The following is a 22,756-nucleotide window of genomic DNA, read 5'->3' as shown; positions in this document are numbered from 1 at the left end:
ATAATTGGTTATGAGCTTTTTGGTTTACACTTAAGACACCATAGAGGGTGCGAGTGATTTAGGATTGATAACCATACTATGAAGAGTGATGAAACTTGTATTGAAATGCGGTTGTCAAAGTGCCACTAGATGCTCTAACTCTTTGCATATGCAGTAAGATCTAGTGTGAGTGCTAACTCCTTTGAGAAAATGCTTGTGTAATTGCTAACACACTTGCACATAATGGTACACATGTTGGTGTTGGCACATTTGCAAAGTAGATGGAGTTTGAGAGATAGAAAGGGGTTCAGCGTCTTTGTGAAAATGAATTGCCTATTTTCCACTGTGTCGGAGGTGGCTTGAAAAGGTAGTGAAGTCGCGGGAGTGTTTCTCACTGAGAACTACACACCAAATGCAACAGGCGTGAGCACCGAACGCTAGGCGTGCTTCCGGTCAGTAGTGACTTGCAACACACAGAGAGTTTCACCTAGGGTTAAGCACCGAACGCAGGGACATGCGTGTCTGGTCATTCCTGAGAGCATCGAACGCTGCTCATCAGATGTGGCTAAACACTATTCAACGTTCGGTGCTAACATTTTGGTGATCTTGCATGTGTTGTGGATCATTTTAGGGGATTTTTAGGACACAACTCTGTTGAGTATAATGTCAGTATCCCCTAAAAAAGTAATGTGAGTGTTTTATAATCTCTATAATTACTTATTAGCCCTCTAATTATTTTGACACTGCTTTGGAAAAAGGGTTGGTTTTTACTCATCATTGAATTGTTGGAGGTGTTACTACTGCCTCTCTGCATGCAAATATCTGAGGACAAGTGAATAAGCACTAACATTCATTGCATTTGAGGAACAGGATATTGTCAAACATTAGAGGTTGTTGCACAACATATCACCAGTGGTGGCTCGGCTGGGGCTACAACGGCACAGGGTGTCCGCCATCTTTCAAGAAACTTGTGGTCAGTTTTATCAAAAAAAATTAGAGATACAATATACATTTCTTGTCAGATGTGTTGTTATTGTATTGTAATTAGTGAAGTTGTAATGTAATTGTTGAAAAGGTTTATACGGTGAGTATAACATATTTGTATATTTGTTTTAAGGTTGTGAGATGTTTCAAGACACATAGTATTGACTATGTGACAGCACATATACTCAAATCAAACCTATGTACAGGATAGTACAGAGATGTGGCGGAATTTATTTTAAAATTTATTGATGTATAAAAGAAATAGATATCGAAAATTTCTTCCTACTGATACAAAATATTATCTTAGCTGTATTATGGAAAGGTCTATACAATAGAGTTTGTGAGCCTACAACACCACACTTTTTGTGATTGTTAATTTCATAAACTTTGCTTTTTAGATTAACTGTTATTTTAACATTGGTATTTAATTTTATAGTATTGTTATCTTATAGTGCGATCCTATGTTTTTAGTACAAAATATTAGCTATCTTATAGCAAGGCATGGACACGCTATCTAATAATAACAAAAATAATTTGAAGGTAATAATGAATTTATATACATAATAATATACGTTGGGCAAAAAAAAGGATAAATATAGACATAAAAACAACGACGCCTGAGAGATTCGAACTCTCGCGGGGAAACCCCATGTACTTAGCAGGCACACGCCTTAACCACTCGGCCAAAGCGTCGTTTGATGATCACTATTTTTCCATAAAGTTTATAAGTTATAATTATAGTGCGGCTGGAGAAACAAAAGGTTTTTTTCAACAATATTTGGACATCCATTGCATTGTTTTCAAAAGTGGATTTTAGGTGACGAAATAAAACAAGAAGACTTACAGTGCATAGTTTCATAGGCTTGTGCATTTAATTACCGTTGCACGGTGGCATGAAATGAAATGCTTCTAGTGGTTCACTCGTTTTGTAATGTGTGTGGATGAAATAAAACGCTCTCAGTGGAGCCTCACTACGTGTCCGATGCATTAGTAACCAACTAACCATGCACGCTATAGATTTCATCTGGATAAAACTTAACTCCTCTCTCTACTTATAATTCAGATGTTACATCATCATCATTTTCATTGATGTGCCACCTTATTAGATGGAGATGAAATTTTTATTAGAACTAGCCTAAGAAAAATTATGACTAAGAAGACTCCGCTTGATTTGGGCCAAGAGGAGCATATTTGGGCCTAGCATAGGAGTATGTACTTTCAGAATGGCTCTAGATGTGAAAATTGATGAGGTCCACCACCGAGCGTCGGTAGACTACTTCTGAAATGTGAGATTTAGTTGTGATTTTACTAAAGACAGAGTAGCTCGTGACATTTTTACTCAAAATTAGACACCAATTTGAAAGCTAAAATACATGTATCCTTAATTACAACAAACCCATAGCATCCTAAGACAAAACGCTGCTTTTGACATGCACACACAATAGGACACATGATCTTTGATCCCTTGATATAAAGTATGGTCGTAAACGCTCTCCTCCACTAGAAGAAATGGCCCCTAGGTTTTTTCAAATATGGCATGCGTACACCCCCAGCTCCTCGTCTCCCTCTTTCATTTTAGTCCTTTTTTTCCTTTACACACAAATTCGGACCACAACCGTAATGTACACGTGGCGCAACCATACCCATTCGACATCTCTGATCAACGGCCAGGATCTGACGACCGAGGTCCTCCCCATGCATGCATGTCCTCGACTCCACCCGTGCGTACGTGGACGTGCCACACTCCAATGCACCAGTGACGTTTGTGCGTCCGTGATCACGATTCACGACGCGCCGCCGGCGGCGCTGCCGATCTCCTCCACCATCCACGCGGCCTCGGCGACGCTGGGCCGGCACTCGGGCTCGGGGCTAGCGCAGTGCACGCCGACCCGGAGCAGCCTGACGGCGGCGTCCCCTCCGGCGGCGGCGATGGCGGGGTCGACGAGCTCCGCCTCGCCGCCCTCGGCGACGGCCGTGGCCGCCCAGTGCACGACGTCGGTGCCGCCGCGCGCGCTGAGGAGGTACTGCGACGGGAACCGGCCCGTGACGAGCTCCAGGAGCACGACGCCGAGGCAGTAGACGTCGGAGCGCGCCGACACCACCCCGCGCGTGGTGCCCTCTGGCGACCGGAACGCGAACATGGCCTGCGGCGCCTGCGCCGCGTTCACCAGCGGGAAGAAGCCGTAGTCCACCAGCAGTGGCTCCATGTCCGCCCCCAGCAGGATGTTCCCCGACTTGAGGTTCCCGTGCGGCGGCGGCGGCGGCGGCGCGTCGAAGTCCGCCCCGTCCATGCTCACCAGCCTCCCCGCCGGGATCCCCAGCCTCTCGTGCAGGAACGCCAGCCCCCGCACCACGCCCACCGCGATCCTCACCCTCCCCTGCCAGTCCAGGATCACCCTGTTCGGACTCTGGTCGCCTGCATCCATCCATGGATGCCATTTGATGATTAGTCATCACGTGATTAATTAGCCAGATCATATAATCATGGAGGATAATTAATTAAATTAACCAACCATGGAGGATGTAGAGGAGGCTGCCGCGGGGCATGTACTCGGAGACGATGAGCTTCTCCTCCTTGCGGTAATGGTAGCCGACGGGGGGGAGGACGTTGGGGTGGCGGAGCTGGCCGAGCATGTGGACGTGCTGCTCGAACTCGTCGCGCCCGAAGCGGTTCATGTCGCGGAGGCGCTTGACGGCCACGGTGACGCCGTTGCGCATGGCGGCCTTGTACGCGGACCCGAGGGTGCCGTTGCCCAGAACCTCGGCGGAGGCCTTCATCAGGTCCGGCAGGCCGAACGCGGGGATGTCCTCGTTCAGGAGGACGAACTCGCCCATCCGCCGCCCGGAGCTGCTGCCGCCGCCGCCGTGGCTGCTGGACGACCCGCCGCTGGCCATGTCCACGGCCACCGCCTCCCCGGCGCGCGGCGCGGCCGCCGTCGTCGACGCCGCATCCGCCACGGACTTGCTGGAGCCGCTGGCGCCGGCGCCGGCGCCGCCGGTGGTGGTGCTGCCCGCGTAGTAGTCCCACGCCGTCGCGACGCTGTTCCTCTCGTCCTGCCGCAGCATCAGCACCATGGCGCCGCTGACCAGCAGGATGACGAGCAGGATGATGCCGATGACGACGAACACGCTGGTCTCCTCCTCCATGGCCATGTAATCCGCCGCCGTGGGCGGCGGAAACGCCGGCGGGAGCGCCGGCCCGGCCGCCACGCACACCGCGGCGTCGCTGCCGGGCGACCCGCACAGCCCGGGGTTCCCGGCGAACGACGACGCGTCGTAGCGCTCGGCGACGCTCTGCGGGATGGTGCCGCTGAGGCGGTTGTGGGACACGTTGAACCGCTTGAGCGACTCCGGCAGCTTGAACGGAACCGGCCCGTCGATCTGGTTGCGGTCGAGGTGGAGCTCCATGAGCCGCGGCGCCTTGGCGATCGCGTCCGCGGGGAGCGGGCCCGTGATGCGGTTGTTGTCGAGGTAGAGCTTCTTGAGCCACCGCATGTTGGCGAACACGTCGGCGGGGATGGGACCGGAGAAGTTGTTGGAGGAGAGGTAGAGCGCGCGGAGGCCGCGCAGGGTGCCGAGGCTCGCCGGCAGCGGGCCGGACAGCGCGTTGTGCTTGAGGTTCACGGAGTGGAGGCGGGGGAGCTTGGCGATGGCGCCGAAGTCGAACGTGCCGGAGAGGTTCATGTGCGTGAGGCGGACGCCGACGAGGCTGCCCTTGTAGCACTGCACGCCGGGCCAGGGGCTCGCGGCGTCGCACGGCGGGAACGGCGACGTCGCCGACCACGCCTCCAGCCTGCCGGTCGGGTCCGTGAACGACTTCTTGAGATTTACGAGCGCAGCCATCGCCGCCGCCTCTGCCTCCGTCATGTTGCCATTGTCAGCAGCAGCGGCGGCGGCGGCGGCGGCGAGGAGGAGGAAGAGAGGTGGGAGCCGGAAGGCGAGGAGGGTGACCATGACCGGGTGTGGTGGTGGTCAGAGCCTGTCCTCTAGCTTTCTTCCAGCTCGCTTCTCTCGGACGACGGATGATCTCTCCCTTCTCGTGGCGCTGCTTCGCCCTGGTTTTTGTCAACGCCTCTTCTGCTGCCTTCTCGATCGGACCCAAAAATAGGGTGCCGCAGCTGAGGCGGCAAGCGACCAACGGAGAAGACGACGGGATACAATACAAAGAGCAGAGAGGTGTTCCAGCTTCTTTCAGAAATCAGAGCAGGTGTGGAATGTAATGGGACAAAAGGTTGGATTACAGCAGAGGATGATGGCCTATATGGCTAAAACTTTGATTTTCTCCCTGGCAGGTAAAAATGATTCCTGGTTTTTGTAGACAGGACTAAATATAGTCAAGGGAGCAAAATAAGAAAGGATTAAATTAGTAAGACTGAAACAGCTTCATGTTCATTGCTGCATTGCATGAATATAACATGCTACAAATCAAAATGCAGACTTAACAGTTCACCTGAGGAAAATTGGGCAGAGGTAATGTTTTGAGGGATGTTTACCTTTATCTATCAGGAATTATATATGTTTTTATTTTTCATAACCACAGCAATAAGCTTTTTAAGAATAAAAATGTATATATTCTTAGAGGAACCAATGGTAACATAATGAGTAAGTCCGCAGCAATATTATTTCGCTCTTAGAAATGAATCTTGTTCTCAAGGATTTCTTGTTGTACATCTGAAGGCAATAAAACAAAACACTACAAACACTGCTACAAATCTATGTACAATAAAAGGGTAAACCACTTCATAAACTATCACCAATCCTCCTAACTAGCAAAAAAAAAATCAACAATCAAAGCTACATTTGTCATATGTACACACATCATCCATCAACACTCAGCCTGGGCTACCTTGAGTCCTGGACAGTCTACTGTACATACTCCTGCCTTGAAAGCTTGAATAGCTCTGCGATGAGCTCCAAGTTGAGCATCTTCGTCTCTGGTATCCGATAGTAGAACAGAAAAAGTGGAGCGCAGCACACAAGTGCATAGATCCCGCATGCTCCGCCAAGCCCAATGGTGCTCATCATCACAGGCAAGCAGTACGCTGAAAGCAGGCCCCCAAACCAGAAGGAAAGCGAACAGAAACTTGCACAGGTCGCACGGGCCTTAGTTGGAAATATCTCTGAGCAGAGAATGTTGGGTATTGGTCCCAAACCAATGACATAGGAGCAGAAGCAAACTGTTAATGCGAAGTGGAAGACGATGGCACGGTCAAACGGTCCCATATTGAACAGGATGGACATAGACATAACGCTCAATGATAATATAAGGATAGGAGTAGTGGCCAGCACAAGAACCCTACAAAAAAAGGTTGAGTTGTATTAAAAAGTAGTTTCTATCAGGAAGACAGGAACAGGAACAAACATGTAAAAGAATTAACTAAAATGAATATTTACTTCCAAATCATGATCACTACATGACAAACTTGTTGCTGGATAAGCCGGCAAAGCGAAATGTTGGTAGATAATGTTGGCAAGGGATTTTTTTAGGATACCCAATGCAAATAAACCTAAGAAGCAGAGTGTGGAATCACAACTATACAATGTCAGAGTATTGGAGTTCAGAAATGGTACAACATCTAATGCTGCTGGTGAGGCAGCAAAAGGCTATATAATGAGACCAGATGGTGTATCTATGAACAGACCTCTTTCTCTTGGTCATGAGGATGCATTTCTACTAATTGTAAATCAACATTATTGTGAAACTGTAATGTTGATGGTGTCTCAAAGTTTACCTTCTTCCACAGACATCCATCAGCAGCATTGCGGCAGTTATACAAGGGAGTATCAGCAAAGCTTGGAGGGTACTTATGAGAATTGATGTTGAATGCGGAGAAAGTCCAATGTCTGAAAACAAGCTAACTCCAACCTGTTCAAGTATTTCAGGAGCACAGCGGAGAAGACCACTGATTCCTGTAGACTGTATTTTTGAGAAGAGCAAACAAGAAACAAGCCCCCAAAAAAAAGTCAGCAGACTAACTAGCATTATATATATAACGTAGCCAGTGCAGGAGGATTGTAAACTTAATTCCATGCTGAATTGAATATAAAATCTACAATAACACAGAATTGTACCTGCTGAAGGGCTTGAATTAACATGCCATAACACAAGGCATGCCTGATTCCTGGTTGAAGAAGCACCCGCCATTTAAACTTCATATCAGCTGTTTCAGATAGCCGGACTACTTGATGTCGCCCTCTGCTTTCCATATCACGAGGTGCAGACTGGTGAGGCAATACAAAACCATGGATTTCTTCTTCTTCTTCAATGTCATGATCATGTATAGATGCCATAAACTCTTGCGCAAGTACTGATGTTCCATGCCTTCTTAAATATGAAGAGCTCCCTTCAGAAGTAAAAGAGGTATTTGCATCATTTACTTCAACACTTGCTGCCTGAGAAAGCAGAGAAGCCCGCAAACCATCTCCATTGTTAACTTCTCCAGCAGAATAAGCCTCCCTAGTCTGTTGATCACTGTTACCATCCCTGTGCTCATTCATATGTTCATGTTCTGGAAAAGAAAAACTGTTGAAGACTGGGAAGAAACTATTCCGTCTACTTCCTCCTTCTGACATATTCTCATGAATGCTTCCGAGAAGATCAACTAGTGGATCCGAAAGCTGCCAATAAAAAGTACTACGGGGCCAAGTGCGGCTAGCACTGGTTCCAGAGAAACTTTGAGCTCGAGCAGTGCCAACAGCGGAGTCCGATATGATGTCCACACCATCAACAATAACAGCTATCTCTCCTGCAGGTCTATGTGATGTCAAGATGCATTTATGCTTCTTTATTTTCGATAAAAATAGATATGAAGAAGTGATTGGCTCAATTCACCAAAACAAGACACTCTGTTAATGCATCATGTATAATTAAACCACCATCAACCCCTAATTATATTGACATGTTTTTGTCGGTACTTTATCAACATTGTCTCACAGCCTTTAACTGTAAAACAAAACCCCCATCCAATTGTTCAATCTCTATGTTCAGTATGTAATGTCAAACGTTCCTTATGTATACAATTTTACAGCATAAAGGTTCTCTAGGACATGAATAAGAGGACTGAATTAGTTCCCATTCAGTTCTTTGATATGAAGTCATGTGTTACTAGGTTACTATGTTACTTACATAGTTCTATTAGTATCTTCTATGTTATGAGGCCTTTTATGTAATGTAAGAGGTTCAGTTAGCACCTTCAATGACAAGCTGAAATCAAAAGATCATGTCTCTTCATTTCTCATAGTTCTGACTGCATGAACACCAGACAAAGAAAGAGGTGGATGGAATAGCACCATCACCCATTAAATGCCACAAAAATCAGGTTCATGATCCCACAATTCAACCGATAACAGTAATATTTCCAAAACTGCAAATTTAGTTTGTATGACCATGCTGTTAGACATTGGCTACAACTTTACATTTCTCAAGTCCCCACAATAACTACATCTATTACTCAGCTCCCTAATAGTTAAGACCAAACCATATTCAGATGAAATAGTAGCTTGTGAATAAATCTGGAAGCACTGTCAAGTGGTAACAATCTCACCTGAAACATCATGTTTCTTCCCTCTAAGCCGTTGCAGAGAAACTCTGGCCTCACTAATCTTTCCATCACTTGCAAGCCACCTAGGTGACTCTGGCAAGTAGTAAACCAACAAAGCAAAGTAGACAATGGAAGGAGCAAAGATTGCACCAATCATGATTCTCCAGTTAGGTGAAGACATTAGTGTTAACCAGAATATCAGGCAATATGAAAAGATAGTTCCTATGAAGAACATAAACTGTGGCATAGTTCCAAGTAATCCCCTCATATTTGGAGGAGATGTTTCAGATATATAAATAGGGACACAGGTGAAAACCAACCCACTTCCTGATCCAACGATTAACCTAGCTAGAAGTACAATGTAGATGTTAGGAGACCACAGCATCAGCACACCTCCCGAAAATAATACCAGAGACGAGTAAACCAGTATGGCACGTCTTCCAAGCCAATCTAATAGTGCTCCAGAGAATATTGTTATCACAATAGCCCCAAATGTTGAGGCAGCTAAAGTTATACCTTCAATAGAAGGTCCATTCAACAATTCAAATTCTTTTTTCATATGATGATTAGCTTCTGTCAGATAATAAAAATCAAGGTTAGTATGATTGTCAGATAGTTGAGATCTCTAATGGAGGTGATTAATGTATAATGACAATCAATAAAGCAAAGAAAAAAATTACCTAATAATGCTGCAAAATCCCATCCAAGCATTGCATACCCAATAGAAACAACAACTGCCGAAAACACTGTTGACTTCATCTCATCAAGTACTATAGCCCTTTTGCAAACAATTATAAAACCTACAAAATATGAAACCTGTGAGAAAACTTGCTTAAAAATAGAATTCAATCAAGTTAATTTTTTTATGGCAACCAATTGAACTTCTCATCTCAGAGTTAGACAAACAGTTAAACACAAGCTAGTCTACAAACCCATCAGTCAATACACCAGTTATGTTACAACATATGAACCTCTCATTTGTTTTAAAATTAGCCGGTTAATGCATTAGCTATGTCATAAACTTATGTGCCATAATTGCTTCATTTGCTATGTTTTTTAAAGAAACTTTAGATACTTCTCCATTGTGTTCAGTTTACGTCTCACAAATGGTTACAACATTTGATTCCATCTATAGTGAAAGCATATTTGATTGATACTCGAAGCAGGGACGGAGCTACAGGGTGGTTCCTGTGGGCCATGGACTACCCTGCACACTGTCCTAAAAGCTCATAGGATTTAGGAATTCTAATTCTGTTTCCTAATCCACCGTTCCTAAAAGCTCATATGATGTGGGTGTGTGGGTTTAGTTCTTGGGTTGGTCCTTGTACGGACTTGTTGTACTCTTATTCTTTCTTAATGAAATGACACGCAGCTCTCCTGTGTCGTTCGAGAAAAAAAAATCCACCACGATGCTTCCGCTTCCACCTTCACAGGCATGGCTGGTCCCAGATGCCAGTTGCCTGCATCCCTTCCTATTTGTTGCTCCACTCAACCTATTAGCTCCTCTGTGCGACCATCTGTGACCCTTCATATTCATCCACATCCGACAGGCAACAGCTGCACACGTCGGCAGCAGTGACGGGCAGTGAAGCACACCTGAGAACTCAGTCCTCAGGTATGCCTCACAGTCAATCAACCTGCTTGCTATTGCCTATGAATGAACCTTTAATTTGAAAAATGAAAACCTAAAATCTTCACTTGGCGCTATCCTATACAGGTACAAGAGCAGAACCACCCTCACATACTGCTCCTGCAAACCAGAAATACATTTTGCAAACTTCCTGGTGCACGGTTGAAACCTAAAGAAAATGGTGAGTATCTGTCAATCTGTGCCCAACTTCTGTCTGATCCATTCTAATGCTAATTGTATCTAGTTGTGTATAGTTCACTGACTCTTGTGACTGTTCTTTACCTATTATAGGTATGTAATCTTTCAATGGTACATTAATCAATCTAGACTCGTCTATTTTGTGATGTTCGTATGTCCTCTAGCTTAATTGTATTGTGTTTTGTAGCTTATATATCTGTGTACCACCATGTTATATTTATAGCGGCTAAATTTTATTTTAAACAAGGCAATGGACCACCCCAGCTACAAATCCAGGCTACGCTACTGACTGGAAAAAAGCACTCTGAAAGGCAGCATAAATGATTAAATGCACCACAAGCAGAATATTGGCACTGTTCAAATTATGTGGAAAAATATTCTGCCTTGGCAGTTCAGTTATCCAATGGTGTTATAATTCAGTTAGCAGTAGACCACATTCAAGATGGAACCAGATGCAAATGAATAAACAACAAAAGAGGTATATGACACGAATGCGTCCAGGGAGCATCTGAGTGAAGTTTTTCATTGTATTACAGAGTACTCAAACTCTGAATGACTAGGTCTCCATCAAAGAATCCTCCTCACATTTGTCAATTGTAAAATCCTTATCCCACCTCAGCTGCCATTATCCTGTGGGCACAACCCAGCACTGCCACCTCCTCTAACTTGCCACCATTACACCACTGTACATCTCCTTGAGCTCCAGTGGCACCACCCATCAGATCCTCAGCTTGGACATTCAATTTGCAGTGTATCATGCTCATCGATGCTTGACAGTATCATGCAGCACTGTACCACTTCCCGCAGCAGGATGGCCCCCTTTGCCCCTTCTCAATCTATAGTCAGGGCTCTGCCCTGGTGAACCCAAACCAAAACATAGAAGATTCATATGCAAGTTCACATAACCCAAATACACACACAAACATGACTACACCCTACATCATCATGGTGATCTCCAACTCTAAAAGCCCCCATCAATTCCAGGACACTACTGTCAAGTAGTCAAGTGCAATCGCAAACCTTCCATGTTTGCATTAGCTCTCTTGAATGAAGGGTCACATGCTTGTGTTTTCTCCAGCTAGTGTTACCTAAACAGATTATTTATACAGCTGTTAGCCAATTTCAACCCAAGAAATGAGGCCATCACAAGGATATAGGAGCATGACTGATCCATTGCAGCACTTTGTTTTTCTGTTTCTTTATCCTTTTTGCAATGTTTAGCTCACAAAGCGCAAAGTCACAACAGCTAAAATGGTCTCAACAATCAGTAAAATGTGACTGATCCAACCGACCCTGCAGAGGATTGAGGTGAAGTAATATGGCAGGAACATTAGGTGGAGTAGAATTTCTTTTGCATGTGAAATAGAAGACTGGTTAAAATTGTCTGGAATGGGAATAAGTTGTCTATTTGTGGAGGTATGCACCCTCTCAAAAGTCAAAACAAAATGAAAACAAAACCCCGCAGATTAATGGAAAGATATGGCCTTCCAATAATAGGGGTTCAATTAAAGGCACGCCACAATTAAGCACCATTAGTAATTATCACGAGCAATGGTCAACCAACCAAATTCAATGTTTCAAATATCAGCCATCAGCATTGTCCACAAAGAATGCTCTGAACTATCTCCCATCTCTCTAAGACAATAGTTGCCAGATCTTTACGGAAACCAACTCAATAATACAACCCCACATTCAAACAGAATTTACCAAAACTGTAAAACCAAATATCCCACCAAAAAAATGGTCATAGAACTAGTACAGTGCAGAAACACTTGAGAAACCCAATCCGAACCATACAACTAATATCAGCTGCTTGGCCAATCTCACATCATGTACAGTTCTTCGTCCTTAACCTCAATCATATGACCAGAGAAATCATGAGTGGTTTCACCATTTTCTCCATCAATGTCCGCGGAAGCACATGGGCGCAGCAAAGAGAAATCCGCAAGCGCACAGTACAGACACCGGCGGAGCCAAGGCCCGGCCACCCTGGGCAGCTGGCCGGGCTCCCACGGGAACAGCAGAGGCGGGAGGGGAGAGGGAGGTGCGTACGCAGGGTCGTCGGCCGGTGCGCGGAGGACGCAGGCGAGGGCGCGAGGCGACTGGCGAGAGAAGGTGGGGGGAGCCGCCGACGCCGCCGCGAACCTGGGACTGCCCCTCCGTCGCTGGACGCCGCCGAGGGGGAGCCGCCGACGCGCGGAAGATCCGATCCTTGGGACCGAGCCGCGAGTGGGGAAAGGAGCAGAAGATCTGCGCTGAGGACCGAGCCTGAGCGGCGCTGCGACTGCGAGGGAGATGAGAGCATAGTTATTATTAAGACCGGACTGGAGATCGAACCGTGAAGTCTTCACTGCTTCACTGGTCCAACCGTTTAAAACCGATTGAACCGCCGGTTCAATTGGATTGGACCGGCTAAATCGAACCGGTCACAAATACATTTAACCGGTATATATATATATATATAATGTAATTAAAAATTAATAGATGGTTGACAATAAAATTTAATTGTATACCCATAAGATTCATACATATGCAGATACAGAATGACATGTTCTTAAATTCAAAACATCAGACGTGAACATTCTCATTGTAATAATTTAAAACACATAACTACAATAGTAATAGAAATATTCATCATTGCAAAACAATCATAAATGCTAAAATGGAGTGCATCATTGTAAAGAGCTCGTTGTGGTAATCAAAATAGATATATTATTCATCTAATTTAGAGCTCATTTAAAAACGTTATAAATTTTTAAAATTTAAAAGGTAATACTGACATGGCGCTACCAAAAGTCAACACTCAAAAAAAATTCAACAACCGCTTGCTGGGTCAATCCATTGCAGTGCTTCTTGCTCGTGCATGCAACTCACTCCAACAATGCTCATCAATGTGGGGCCCATCAATGCTCGATGCATGCGCTCTACCAACTAGCACCACGCGGCACAGCAGGACTTGACAAATACAGATGATCACGTGCCACTGCACAGACCGGGGCGGTTCCACTAGAACCGGCCGGTTCACCAGTTCCAAAAAAACCGGCCGGTTTGACCGGTTTTTACCGGTTCAATTACTTAAACGGTCTTTTAAGTGAACCGGACCGGTTTAAGCTCTGGTTCGGTCTTTTAGCGGTCCAACCGCCGGTCTGGTTCGGTTCAAATAACTAGGGATGAGAGTGGGCGCTGCGCTGCAAGGAGCCGGCGGCGTAAGGATGGGAGCGGGCCGGTTTGGGTCGGATATCCGCGGTTCGGTTCTCGTGGGTTTGGGTTGATTTTTTACCGACGGCCCCGAAATCTATTCCCACCCGTGGATACCCAATAGATATTCAAAATATATCACTAAAATTAATTTTTATATTTTATAATATGATAATAATAACTTGTTTACTTAGATTATAAAATTTATTTTAAGCTAACTCATGAAAATATTTATGTTTTATTGTCTCTTGTTTATACATGTAAATATGTGTACATATATTATGTATATATTTATAGAAAGTACTTATTGCTATTATTATGTTGGCATAGAAAGCGGGTTTTGGGTATCCATTCGGGTTTTTGGGTATCCATGGGTTTGGTTTAGGAGGAGTTATCACCTGAATCGGTGTTCGGTTTGGTTTCAGGTTTCGATTTCGGGTTTCGGGTTCGGGTGCACATAGACTTCATCCGATCCGAACCCGCCCCATTGCCATCCTTAGCGGTGCATGGGTTTGATGGGCCACAAAATAAAAGCCCATACAATTTTTTTCTCTTTTCTTTTTCATTTTTTTGAGCAACTTTTATTTTTTTTCTAACATCTTTTGACAAATTAGCACCTATATAATTAATATATATATATAATAATATATGTTAGGGATCATACTAATGTTAACAGGGCTCAATCACATAACATTGTAACATAATGATTTCTCTAAAAATATTTTTTAAAATACAAACCCTATTAGGGGAAATTATGAAAAATTTCCCTCACACATTTTCTATAAAAAGGAAAAAGGGGAGATAGACAAAAACTTATGTATTCATTTGCTCTTTCTCAACTGCTCTCCACTCTCTTCTTTATTTATTCAATTTAAGATTAAAATTGTAATGTCTACTACATCACAGAACTCTTAAGGGATTAGGAATGCTTGAGCATGCTTAAACTTAGTCAGCAAGTCAGTGCTCTCTTAGCACTTAACCCCTCTTATAATCTTTTATCATGTTTTTCTTGTTAGTATTACTATGACATTACGCCCAAGCTTGATATAACTTTTGGCTCCGCCACTAAGTATAGGTAGACATAGTATGCAATGTGTGCTAATTGTACATGGATACGTGTTGCTATAATTCTCAATTGAAAGCATAAGGTTCATCCAAAAACAAGAAAAGGCCAACTAGTTTCATTACCAATGTGAAGGTAATCCATATTGGGGCTTCTTCCCTTTCCTTGTCTATAGTACCATATCATATCAGGCTCTTACCAATCCTATATTCCCATCTAGTATAAGTGTATCATCTAACCACATCCAGCAAAATAAAGTATGGACCGTGAAAGACAGTAGCCGCTGACACAAACTATCACTAGCAGGCAAGCAGGCAAGGACTAGCCAACGCCAGCGCACCCCTCGAACCCGCACTAGCCCCACAAAACGAAGCAAGTATTCCTCTCTACTGGTAGCCCCAACGCCGCAGCAGCCACGAGAGATCAAGCGGTTCTTCAATTCCCAATCCACATATGACGCGAGACAGGAGAAAAGAACATAGAGAAATCATCACCTGTGAGCGTGTGAGTTGATGAGAGGGAACCAGCCGATGCAGGGTGCAGAGGAAGGAGAGTCGGGACGGGGACGGGGATGGGGGTGGGGTGAGTCGCCGTTGGCCGCTTAGATGCGGAGGAGACGCGATGACGGCAGCTGCAGAGATAGAGAGAGAGGAGAAAATAGGGCAGGTGGTCAGATTTGCTGGACTGCGTCCTCGGCGATCTGTTCACGTAGTACCTACTGCAGCCGAGGCAAGTGCGAGTATACATGAGAAAACTGCCTATCATGGGCATAAAGATCCTTTTATATGTCTGAATTTTATGGAAAATCGGTTTCTCGAAAAATAGGTACGGATCGGTTTCTTTCAAAAATTGGTACCGAGGAAATTCGGTTTCGGTACTTTCAGTTCGGTTCCGGTATTTACCAAAAAATACCGAACTGATCACATAAACATATAATAGCAAGTTCAAAAGCTAATTTTGATATAATTTGAAAATAATTCTTAAAGAATAATAGTGTCAAATACATACACAATTATATGAGTATAGTACCACATGTATAAAATATAATAGACTAAAATAGTACTATTAATAATATAACTACACTCAAACTCAGCACATTTCCGTAAATTCGGAAAATTAGGAACCGAACAAGGCACCAAAAAAAATTGGTTTCGGTACTTTCAGTTCAGTTATCGGTATTTTCGGTTCGGTTCTCGGTATTTGTTGCCCAGGCTGATCGGTGACAGTCGATCGAATTAGGTGATAACAACGGGAGTTTGCTCAACAACATGTGAAACAGGTGATGGATGGATGCGAGCGCAGGCTCGATGGCATCTATAGCAGAGTAAAAGTGTTGCAACATTAATTAAAAAAAATGCGTGAGTAAAATCAAAGCCACACTTTATGGTAAAGGTTGATAAAAAAATGAGTTTATGACTTATAGGATATATTGCTAAGAAAATATAGCACACCATAGTTACGAGAGTCAACCAAACAATTACCTAACCATCTGTAACATCCGTGTGGCGTGACAAGTTTTGGTATTCATGTCACGTGCCATAGGCATGAGTCCTGGTACTCTTAGACTTGGTTGTTTGAGCATTTTCAGCAATGTGGTTGTTTGAGCATTTTCAGCGATGTTTACCTAAATCAGACTACCTAAATGTTTATTTGGGTAACCACCCACTTAATACTACCTAGATTTAATTCTCAACTCCAGCAGTACTACTACTACCTAAAACTAGCTACCCATTTTTGTCTTAGTAAAGGATGACTTCTGGGTCCCATAATCAGAGCATGAATAGGAGAGAGAGGCACGTGGGTGGGAGAGAAGATTTAGGTAGTGTCCTTGACCCAACAGGAATAGGTAGTGGAGAGGGAGATTTAGGTACTCAATAAATGTGTTGGGTGGAATAGGTAGTTTGCTGGAGTGGAAGCATAATTTCATTTTTTACCGGTCCCTAAATAATATACTACTATGCCGTCCTACCTACAATATCAGCCAGCGAAATACATGAGTTTTCAACGGTTTTTTTCTTTCCTTGACTGTAGTATGACTTGTTTTCTTAACTAGAATATTGTATTCGTGCGTTGTTGCGAAAACATACACAGCCTATACTTGTTTAGTTCGCAAATTTTTTTTGTTTTTGCTATTGTAATACTTTCATTTGTATGTGACAATCATTATCCAATTACAGAGTAACTAGACTCAAAAGATTCATCCCGCAAATTACAGACAAACTGTGTAATTAGTTTTTATTTTCGTCTATATTTAATACTCTATGCATGTATACAAAGATTCGATGTGATGGAGAATCTTGAAAATTTTTGGAAACTAAAACAAGCCCTAACTGGAATATTTGGACTCTGTGTGTGTGTTTTTTTAACTGGAATATTTGGACCGTTGTTTGTGTTTTGCTCAGCTCGGAAGCTGTGGACTCTTGTGCGTACAGCTTTTTGACTCCAGGGCCGGGCGCGTACGCGTGATGTGACGACGAGGAGAAGGGCGCGCGGCGGAACTCTTCTTTGCCGGCAAACGCAGCGGCGAGTCTCCGGCACCGGCAGCTCGTGGCGCAATGCCATTTTCTGTCGCTTGTGTTGTTTGTCTCGTGCAATTGGTAAAGCCCCGTCGAGATTAGGCGCCGCGACGACGGTGATGCCGAGCTAAAAAAAAAGACATAACTGGATATGATGAGCATGGTAAAGGAAAGGAGGATACCGGAAAAGCAATACCTTGCCAGCTTGAATCACATGAGCTTTTTTGGCACTGCCATTTGCATAAAGAGTTCCTCCCTCCGTCTTTAAAAAAAATGTTACTACAAAATTCATGTTGGTCAAACATACTTAAATTCAACTAAACTTATAAAAGAATATATAAATATTTGTATCTCTGATAAATTTATTATAAAAATAGATTCAATTTATCTAAACTAATGATAATAATTATACATAATAAATATTATGATTTTATTATATATATTTGCTTAAATTTAAAGACATTTTATCTATCACTACTACAAAAAATCTTTTACGAGACGTTTTAAAATGGGCCTCGAAGGCGGGCAAAAATATAAACCGCCTCTGTTAATGCGTGTGATTAACCGAGGCGGTCACTTTTTATTAACCGCGACGGCCACAATGAACCGCCTCGCAAAATCAATTTATGAAGGCGGTTACAAAATAACTGTCTCGCAGGCCTTATAAAAAGCCCGCCCCCCAAAATACTTCTATTTTCGGAGGCACACCTCCTAACTTGCCTACCTCAGAAAAAAGGCCAAAGCCCAAACAGGCCCATACTGAGGCCCGATAGGCGCTCAAGTATAAATTTCTAACCTAAGGTTTCACTTAGAACTCACCCTCTCTTTCTCACGCGCCTCCCCTCCCTCCTGTGCCCAAGCAACAGCGCCTCCCCTCCCCCCTCGTTCTCCCTCTCCGTCACCAGAGCCCCCGAGCTCACGCGGCCTCTCCCTTCCCTCCCTCAGCGCCGGTGCCTCTCCCTCCCCTCCCTCTTGGGCCCAGAGCGCCCGAGCTCACGCGGCGCCGGCGCCTCTCCCTCCCCTCCCTCGATGTCGACGCCTCTCCCTTCCCTCCCTCCTGTGCCCAGAGCATGGATCTAGAGGCGCGTGAGCGCGGATCCGGTGGTGTGGTGGCGGGATCTGGTGGCGTGGTGGCCAGATCCGGCCTCTCCGCAACGATGCTCCTCCACCCCCTCATCATGGCAACACCGGCCATGCTTCGACCTCCTCCCTCCTATCCCTACGATGCAGATCCAGCGAAGAGGTGGGCTACGGCCACGGTTCTAGTGGGTTGGAGCCCAGCGGGTGTGGATCCGGCCTCCTCCACTCCCTCCATGGCTCCAGTGGCTCCGGAGCAGCGGCAGCAGTGGTGGTAGCTCATGGATGGGCTCGGCGGGACCATGGATGGGCTCAGCGGGCCAGTCCACGGGCTTTTTCTTTTTTTTGTTTTTTATTTGATTTACGGAGGCGGGCATCAAACCGCCTCGGAAAATGCTCTATTTACTGTGACCTTATGTCCGAGGCGGTTGCGATGCCCACCTTGGTAAATCTATTTTGTCCGCCTCGGATAATATTTTGTGTAGTAGTGTATATACTTAATAATAAAGAGGCAAAATTTCAGTCCACCTTAGATTTTCATCTAACCTATAATCATAAATTGACTCGGTCTTGTTCATCAGCTAAAAAAATTCCCGATCCCGTTTTTATCAATGAAAGACGTATTCATTAGCCTTTCCTGATTCTTTTTTTTTCGTTTCCACTTCCCTGCTTAAGGTATGTATGTGACTTTTCCTTGCTACTTGCATCCGTTTGAAAATGGCATACAAGTAAAAGGCATGGCACATGTGGGATTGCATATTGGGCTGAACATTATCGGCGCTCACGACTCGCCGAAGGACACAAGTCTGGTCATATTTGGTACTCCATATCGCGCCAATTGTAATAGTTTGTTAGAAGAGAGAATTAGGTGTATGGCCGTGGAAAAAAGTTTCTTTAGGTATATGGCCTTTTTTTTGAATTTGGCTCTATGGCCTCAAAACAACACTTATTTGGCTCTATGTCTTTTGTCAGTTTTAGGCAGCTGACGGTGTTAAGTCAGGGGTAAAAAGATCGTTTTACCCTTGGTGAAAAATAAAAAAACTCTATTTTTTATGTGAGTATATATGTGGCTATGTACTGAAAATATACATGTGACTATGTGAGAATATATATGTGATTATATACTGGATATATATATGATCATGTACTGAACATATAAAACTTTTTTTCGTCAAGGGTAAAACGGCCTTTTTACCCCTGACTTGACACCATTAGCTGTCCAAACTTGACAGGTCATAGAGCCAAATAAATTTTGTTTTGAGGTCACAGAGCCAAATTTGAAAAAAGAGAGTCATATACCTAAGACAAGTTTTTTCTAGAGCCATACACAAAATTCTTCCTTGTTAGAAAGCATAACTGTTCTTTATTGTTCTAACCTTTTTGAGGCCTATTTGACAGGGCTCCTCATGAGGGGCTTCTTTAGAGAAGCCATAGCTGTTTTAGAGAAGCTATAATTTCACTACAAGAAATGTGTCATCTTATGACGATTGTAGCATGACATGTGATCAAAATGTCACTAAATCGTTTAGTTTATGACGTTCTTTTGAAAGCCATCTCAACTTAGTGACATATATGATTTCATATCACAAAAAATGTCTTCAATGTAGTTAAACTCCATGTCGTGACAATGTTTGCCATGTTAGGGGTTGTTTAATTCCCAAAAATTTTGTAAAATTTTTCGAGATTTTTCGTCACATCAAATCTTATGGCACATCACTACCCACATCCAACTTCTTCCCCGTCGGCGTCGAACACCCACCTTTCCCTACATTGCCAGCATACCGGGCCTTGTTTATTTTCCAATAAATTTTACAAAATTTTTCAGATTCCTGTCATATCAAATCTTTAAACACATACATGAAGTATTAAATATAGACAAAAATAAAAACTAATTGCACAGGAATTGATGAGACGAATCTTTTGAGTCTAGTTAGTCCATGATTAGACAATATTTGTCCAATACAAACGAAAGTGCTACAACGTCGATTTCCTATAATTTTTTAGAACTAAACAAGCCCCGACACGAAAAGCTTCTGACACCGTCACAGACGAAAGGCGCGCCCAAAACAAACACCTTGTTTAGTTTGCAAAAATTTTCAAGATTCTCCGTCACATCGAATTTTTGGTCGCATGCATGGAGCATTAAATATAAACGAAAATAAAAACTAATTACATAGTTTACCTGTAATTTGTGAGATGAATCTTTTGAGCCTAGTTACTCCGTGATTGGACAATATTTGTCAAATAAAAAGGAAATGCTACAGTACCCAAAAACAAAAAATTTTGCCAACTAAACAAGGCTCTAGCGCACGCTCTAATTCCCTGTCTGGCCCAGGTATCAGAGAGAAGGCCAAAAATAAAAGCGCGGACTCCTCAGGTGCGAAGCGCGCGAGGTAAAAAATTTTCGGCAACCTTATCCTCTCCTCCTCCTGAGAGCCGTGACTTCTCTCGTTTTCCCCCAAGGCCTTGTTTACTTGGCAATTTTTTTGCAAAATTGCTACAGTAACTTTTTTGTTTGTATGTGACAAATATTATCTAAACATAGATTAACTAGGCTCAAAAGATTTGTCTAGTAAATTTCGACCAAACTGTATAATTAGTTTTTTATTTTCACCTATATTTAATACTCCATACATGTGTCTAAAGATTTAATGTGACGGGGAATTTTGAAAAATTTTGCGTTTTGGATTGGAAGTAAACAAGGCCCAAATCCGTTCGTCTCCACCTACCTCCATCCTCGCAAAATCGCCGGTCGTCGTTCGTTCCTCACCGCCGAGTGTCGGCACCTTCCGCCGTCGATGGCTTAATCCCAGCCACGAGCGTCCCCCATTCCCTACTCCTTGGACGGCCGCCGCCGCCGCCGTGAAAATCGCGTCTCTCGCTTCTCGATGCACCAGGACCGTGGCGCCGTCGCTGGTACTCACAGCAGTAAGCCACTCTTCTTACCAAATCACTCCGTCTCTCTCTAGGATGAAGCTTCTGGATCTGCATGACATGGGCGTTGAGGAGTGGTGCTCGTTCTTGTTTGCTTGCCCTTCTTTTCCCAACAGAAATCAGTCCGTGTATCTTCTTCTTGCAGGTAGATTCCATCAAGAGAGCAGATGATTTGAATGATCGGCCCAATATTTTTATTTGTTCTTATTGGCTGGCTACCTCGATTCCTATTGGCTGCACATTGCTAGATCTATCCAGAAGAGCATGCTCCTTGTAAGCAGGTGTGGGAGTGCTTCGTACTGCCCTCATAATCCCTCATTTGTCTGGCGTAGAGCATAACATACACAATCCTAATAATCCTGCTACTGGCCTCTATTAATTTGGCTAACCAGTTATGTAATGTTTAATTTTTATTTCTTATTAGGCCTTAGGTAACCACTAACCAGTTATTTCCTTCGGTGTGCATTTCTTATGGAACTAATCATTTGTACTAGTGCATTTTATTCTGTCTGTTCAGATTTTTACACACTAAGTGCAGTGTAATTGTTTGCTTTCTTTCCTTCCTGTTAGTTTTTTTTTTCTGAAATCTCATATGCGATTTAGACATCTAAATATTCTGCACTACTGCATGTCAGTGCTCGCCCTACATCATTTCCTACCTTAGCATATTTGGTTTTAAAAATATGTTGTTGTGCACTTTGTTTCTAAAGGCAGTTTTGCTTGGATGAAGTAGTATTGCTGAGAAGAATGCTAATGAAGACCTTAGTTGAAAAACTTATAGGTTTGTGCTTCTTTCTAATTCCTGCCTTTTACTTTGTATAACAATGCAAATTATTATGGTCATCAATCATATTATTGTCATGGTCATTAATGTGGCTTGAAACAGATTATACTAAGATTATGCAGATTGTAATATTTGTTCAACTACTTCCTAGCGAGAGTGTTAATAGTATTTCAAAAAGAAATAAGATTAGGAGTATATAAAGATTAATGCAAGGATTTACATGAGATGGTCTGAGAAAAATTAAGAGCTTTCCTCACAACAGCTCTAGGTTGTTAACTTATGACAACCCCTGACTTTTATTTTAGAGCATATAGGAAACTTCACTCTAAAATATTGTTTCATGCATAAATAGCAAAGTTGTTTTTAGTATCGAAAAATATGTTCAGTAGTGGCTCTGTGATAACAGCAGAGTGTTTGTCAATGTTATGTGCAACAACTAAAATGCTAGACAGTAGAGCAATGTGAGGCTAATAATAACTGTCTAGGAACTTATCATTTGCTTCTCTGCACATGATCAGCTACTATTAATCTGAAGCTGCTGTTGGTACTCGCTCTCTGTCAACAAGAATATCAAGTGAGCAGCCTAGAAAATACTTTACTGCATCATGTCACTTAGCATGCTAATTTAGAGTTTAGATAATTTAGTTACAAATGCATCTAAACTGAGCACACCATTACATCATGTAGTTTCCTGATGCATGTTCAGTCACATTGATGCAGTTGGCAGGCTGTTGGCAACAGCTCAGCTCACCTATCCTCTGCTTTACAATTTTTAGCAATTCAGTATTTGCATTTGTAGTTGTGATTGTGTCAATATGTACTAAGTTTTCAGTATTGACTAGAGCAATTTGA

The 22,756-nt window shown here is 43.4% G+C and overlaps 2 protein-coding genes and 1 non-coding gene across 3 annotated transcripts; all 3 read right to left on the bottom strand.

The window, feature by feature from the left end:
* Window positions 1,575–1,656, bottom strand: TRNAS-GCU. Its single transcript has one exon. It is a non-coding gene; the product is annotated as a tRNA-Ser (tRNA).
* Window positions 2,291–5,003, bottom strand: LOC8068314 (pollen receptor-like kinase 3). The gene is made up of 2 exons (XM_002449838.2): window positions 3,477–5,003; window positions 2,291–3,379 (listed from the first exon to the last, which is right to left on the bottom strand). The coding sequence occupies exons 1-2, from the start codon at window positions 4,915–4,917 to the stop codon at window positions 2,748–2,750; spliced, it is 2,073 nt and encodes a 690-aa protein (XP_002449883.1). The 5' UTR covers window positions 4,918–5,003; the 3' UTR covers window positions 2,291–2,747.
* LOC8079116 (monosaccharide-sensing protein 3) lies at window positions 5,555–12,658 on the bottom strand. The gene is made up of 6 exons (XM_021461187.1): window positions 12,385–12,658; window positions 9,185–9,304; window positions 8,508–9,077; window positions 7,036–7,709; window positions 6,696–6,880; window positions 5,555–6,259 (listed from the first exon to the last, which is right to left on the bottom strand). The coding sequence occupies exons 1-6, from the start codon at window positions 12,635–12,637 to the stop codon at window positions 5,827–5,829; spliced, it is 2,235 nt and encodes a 744-aa protein (XP_021316862.1). The 5' UTR covers window positions 12,638–12,658; the 3' UTR covers window positions 5,555–5,826.

This window comes from Sorghum bicolor, chromosome 5 (genome assembly GCF_000003195.3).
Source record: "Sorghum bicolor cultivar BTx623 chromosome 5, Sorghum_bicolor_NCBIv3, whole genome shotgun sequence".
Taxonomy (NCBI): domain Eukaryota; kingdom Viridiplantae; phylum Streptophyta; class Magnoliopsida; order Poales; family Poaceae; genus Sorghum; species Sorghum bicolor.
This window is presented reverse-complemented; position numbering and strand designations above follow the sequence as displayed.

Excerpts from the sequence above, each read along its gene's own strand:
- LOC8079116 (XM_021461187.1), bottom strand. The coding sequence starts at position 12,637 with ATGCTCTCATCTCCCTCGCAGTCGCAGCGCCGCTCAGGCTCGGTCCTC. Across the intron at positions 7,710-8,507 it reads GAAGAAACATGATGTTTCAG|GAGAGATAGCTGTTATTGTT; the intron begins GTGAGATTGTTA and ends ATAGACCTGCAG. Across the intron at positions 6,881-7,035 it reads TAATTCAAGCCCTTCAGCAG|TCTACAGGAATCAGTGGTCT; the intron begins GTACAATTCTGT and ends TCAAAAATACAG.
- LOC8068314 (XM_002449838.2), bottom strand. The coding sequence starts at position 4,917 with ATGGTCACCCTCCTCGCCTTCCGGCTCCCACCTCTCTTCCTCCTCCTC. Across the intron at positions 3,380-3,476 it reads CCTCCTCTACATCCTCCATG|GCGACCAGAGTCCGAACAGG; the intron begins GTTGGTTAATTT and ends GGATGGATGCAG.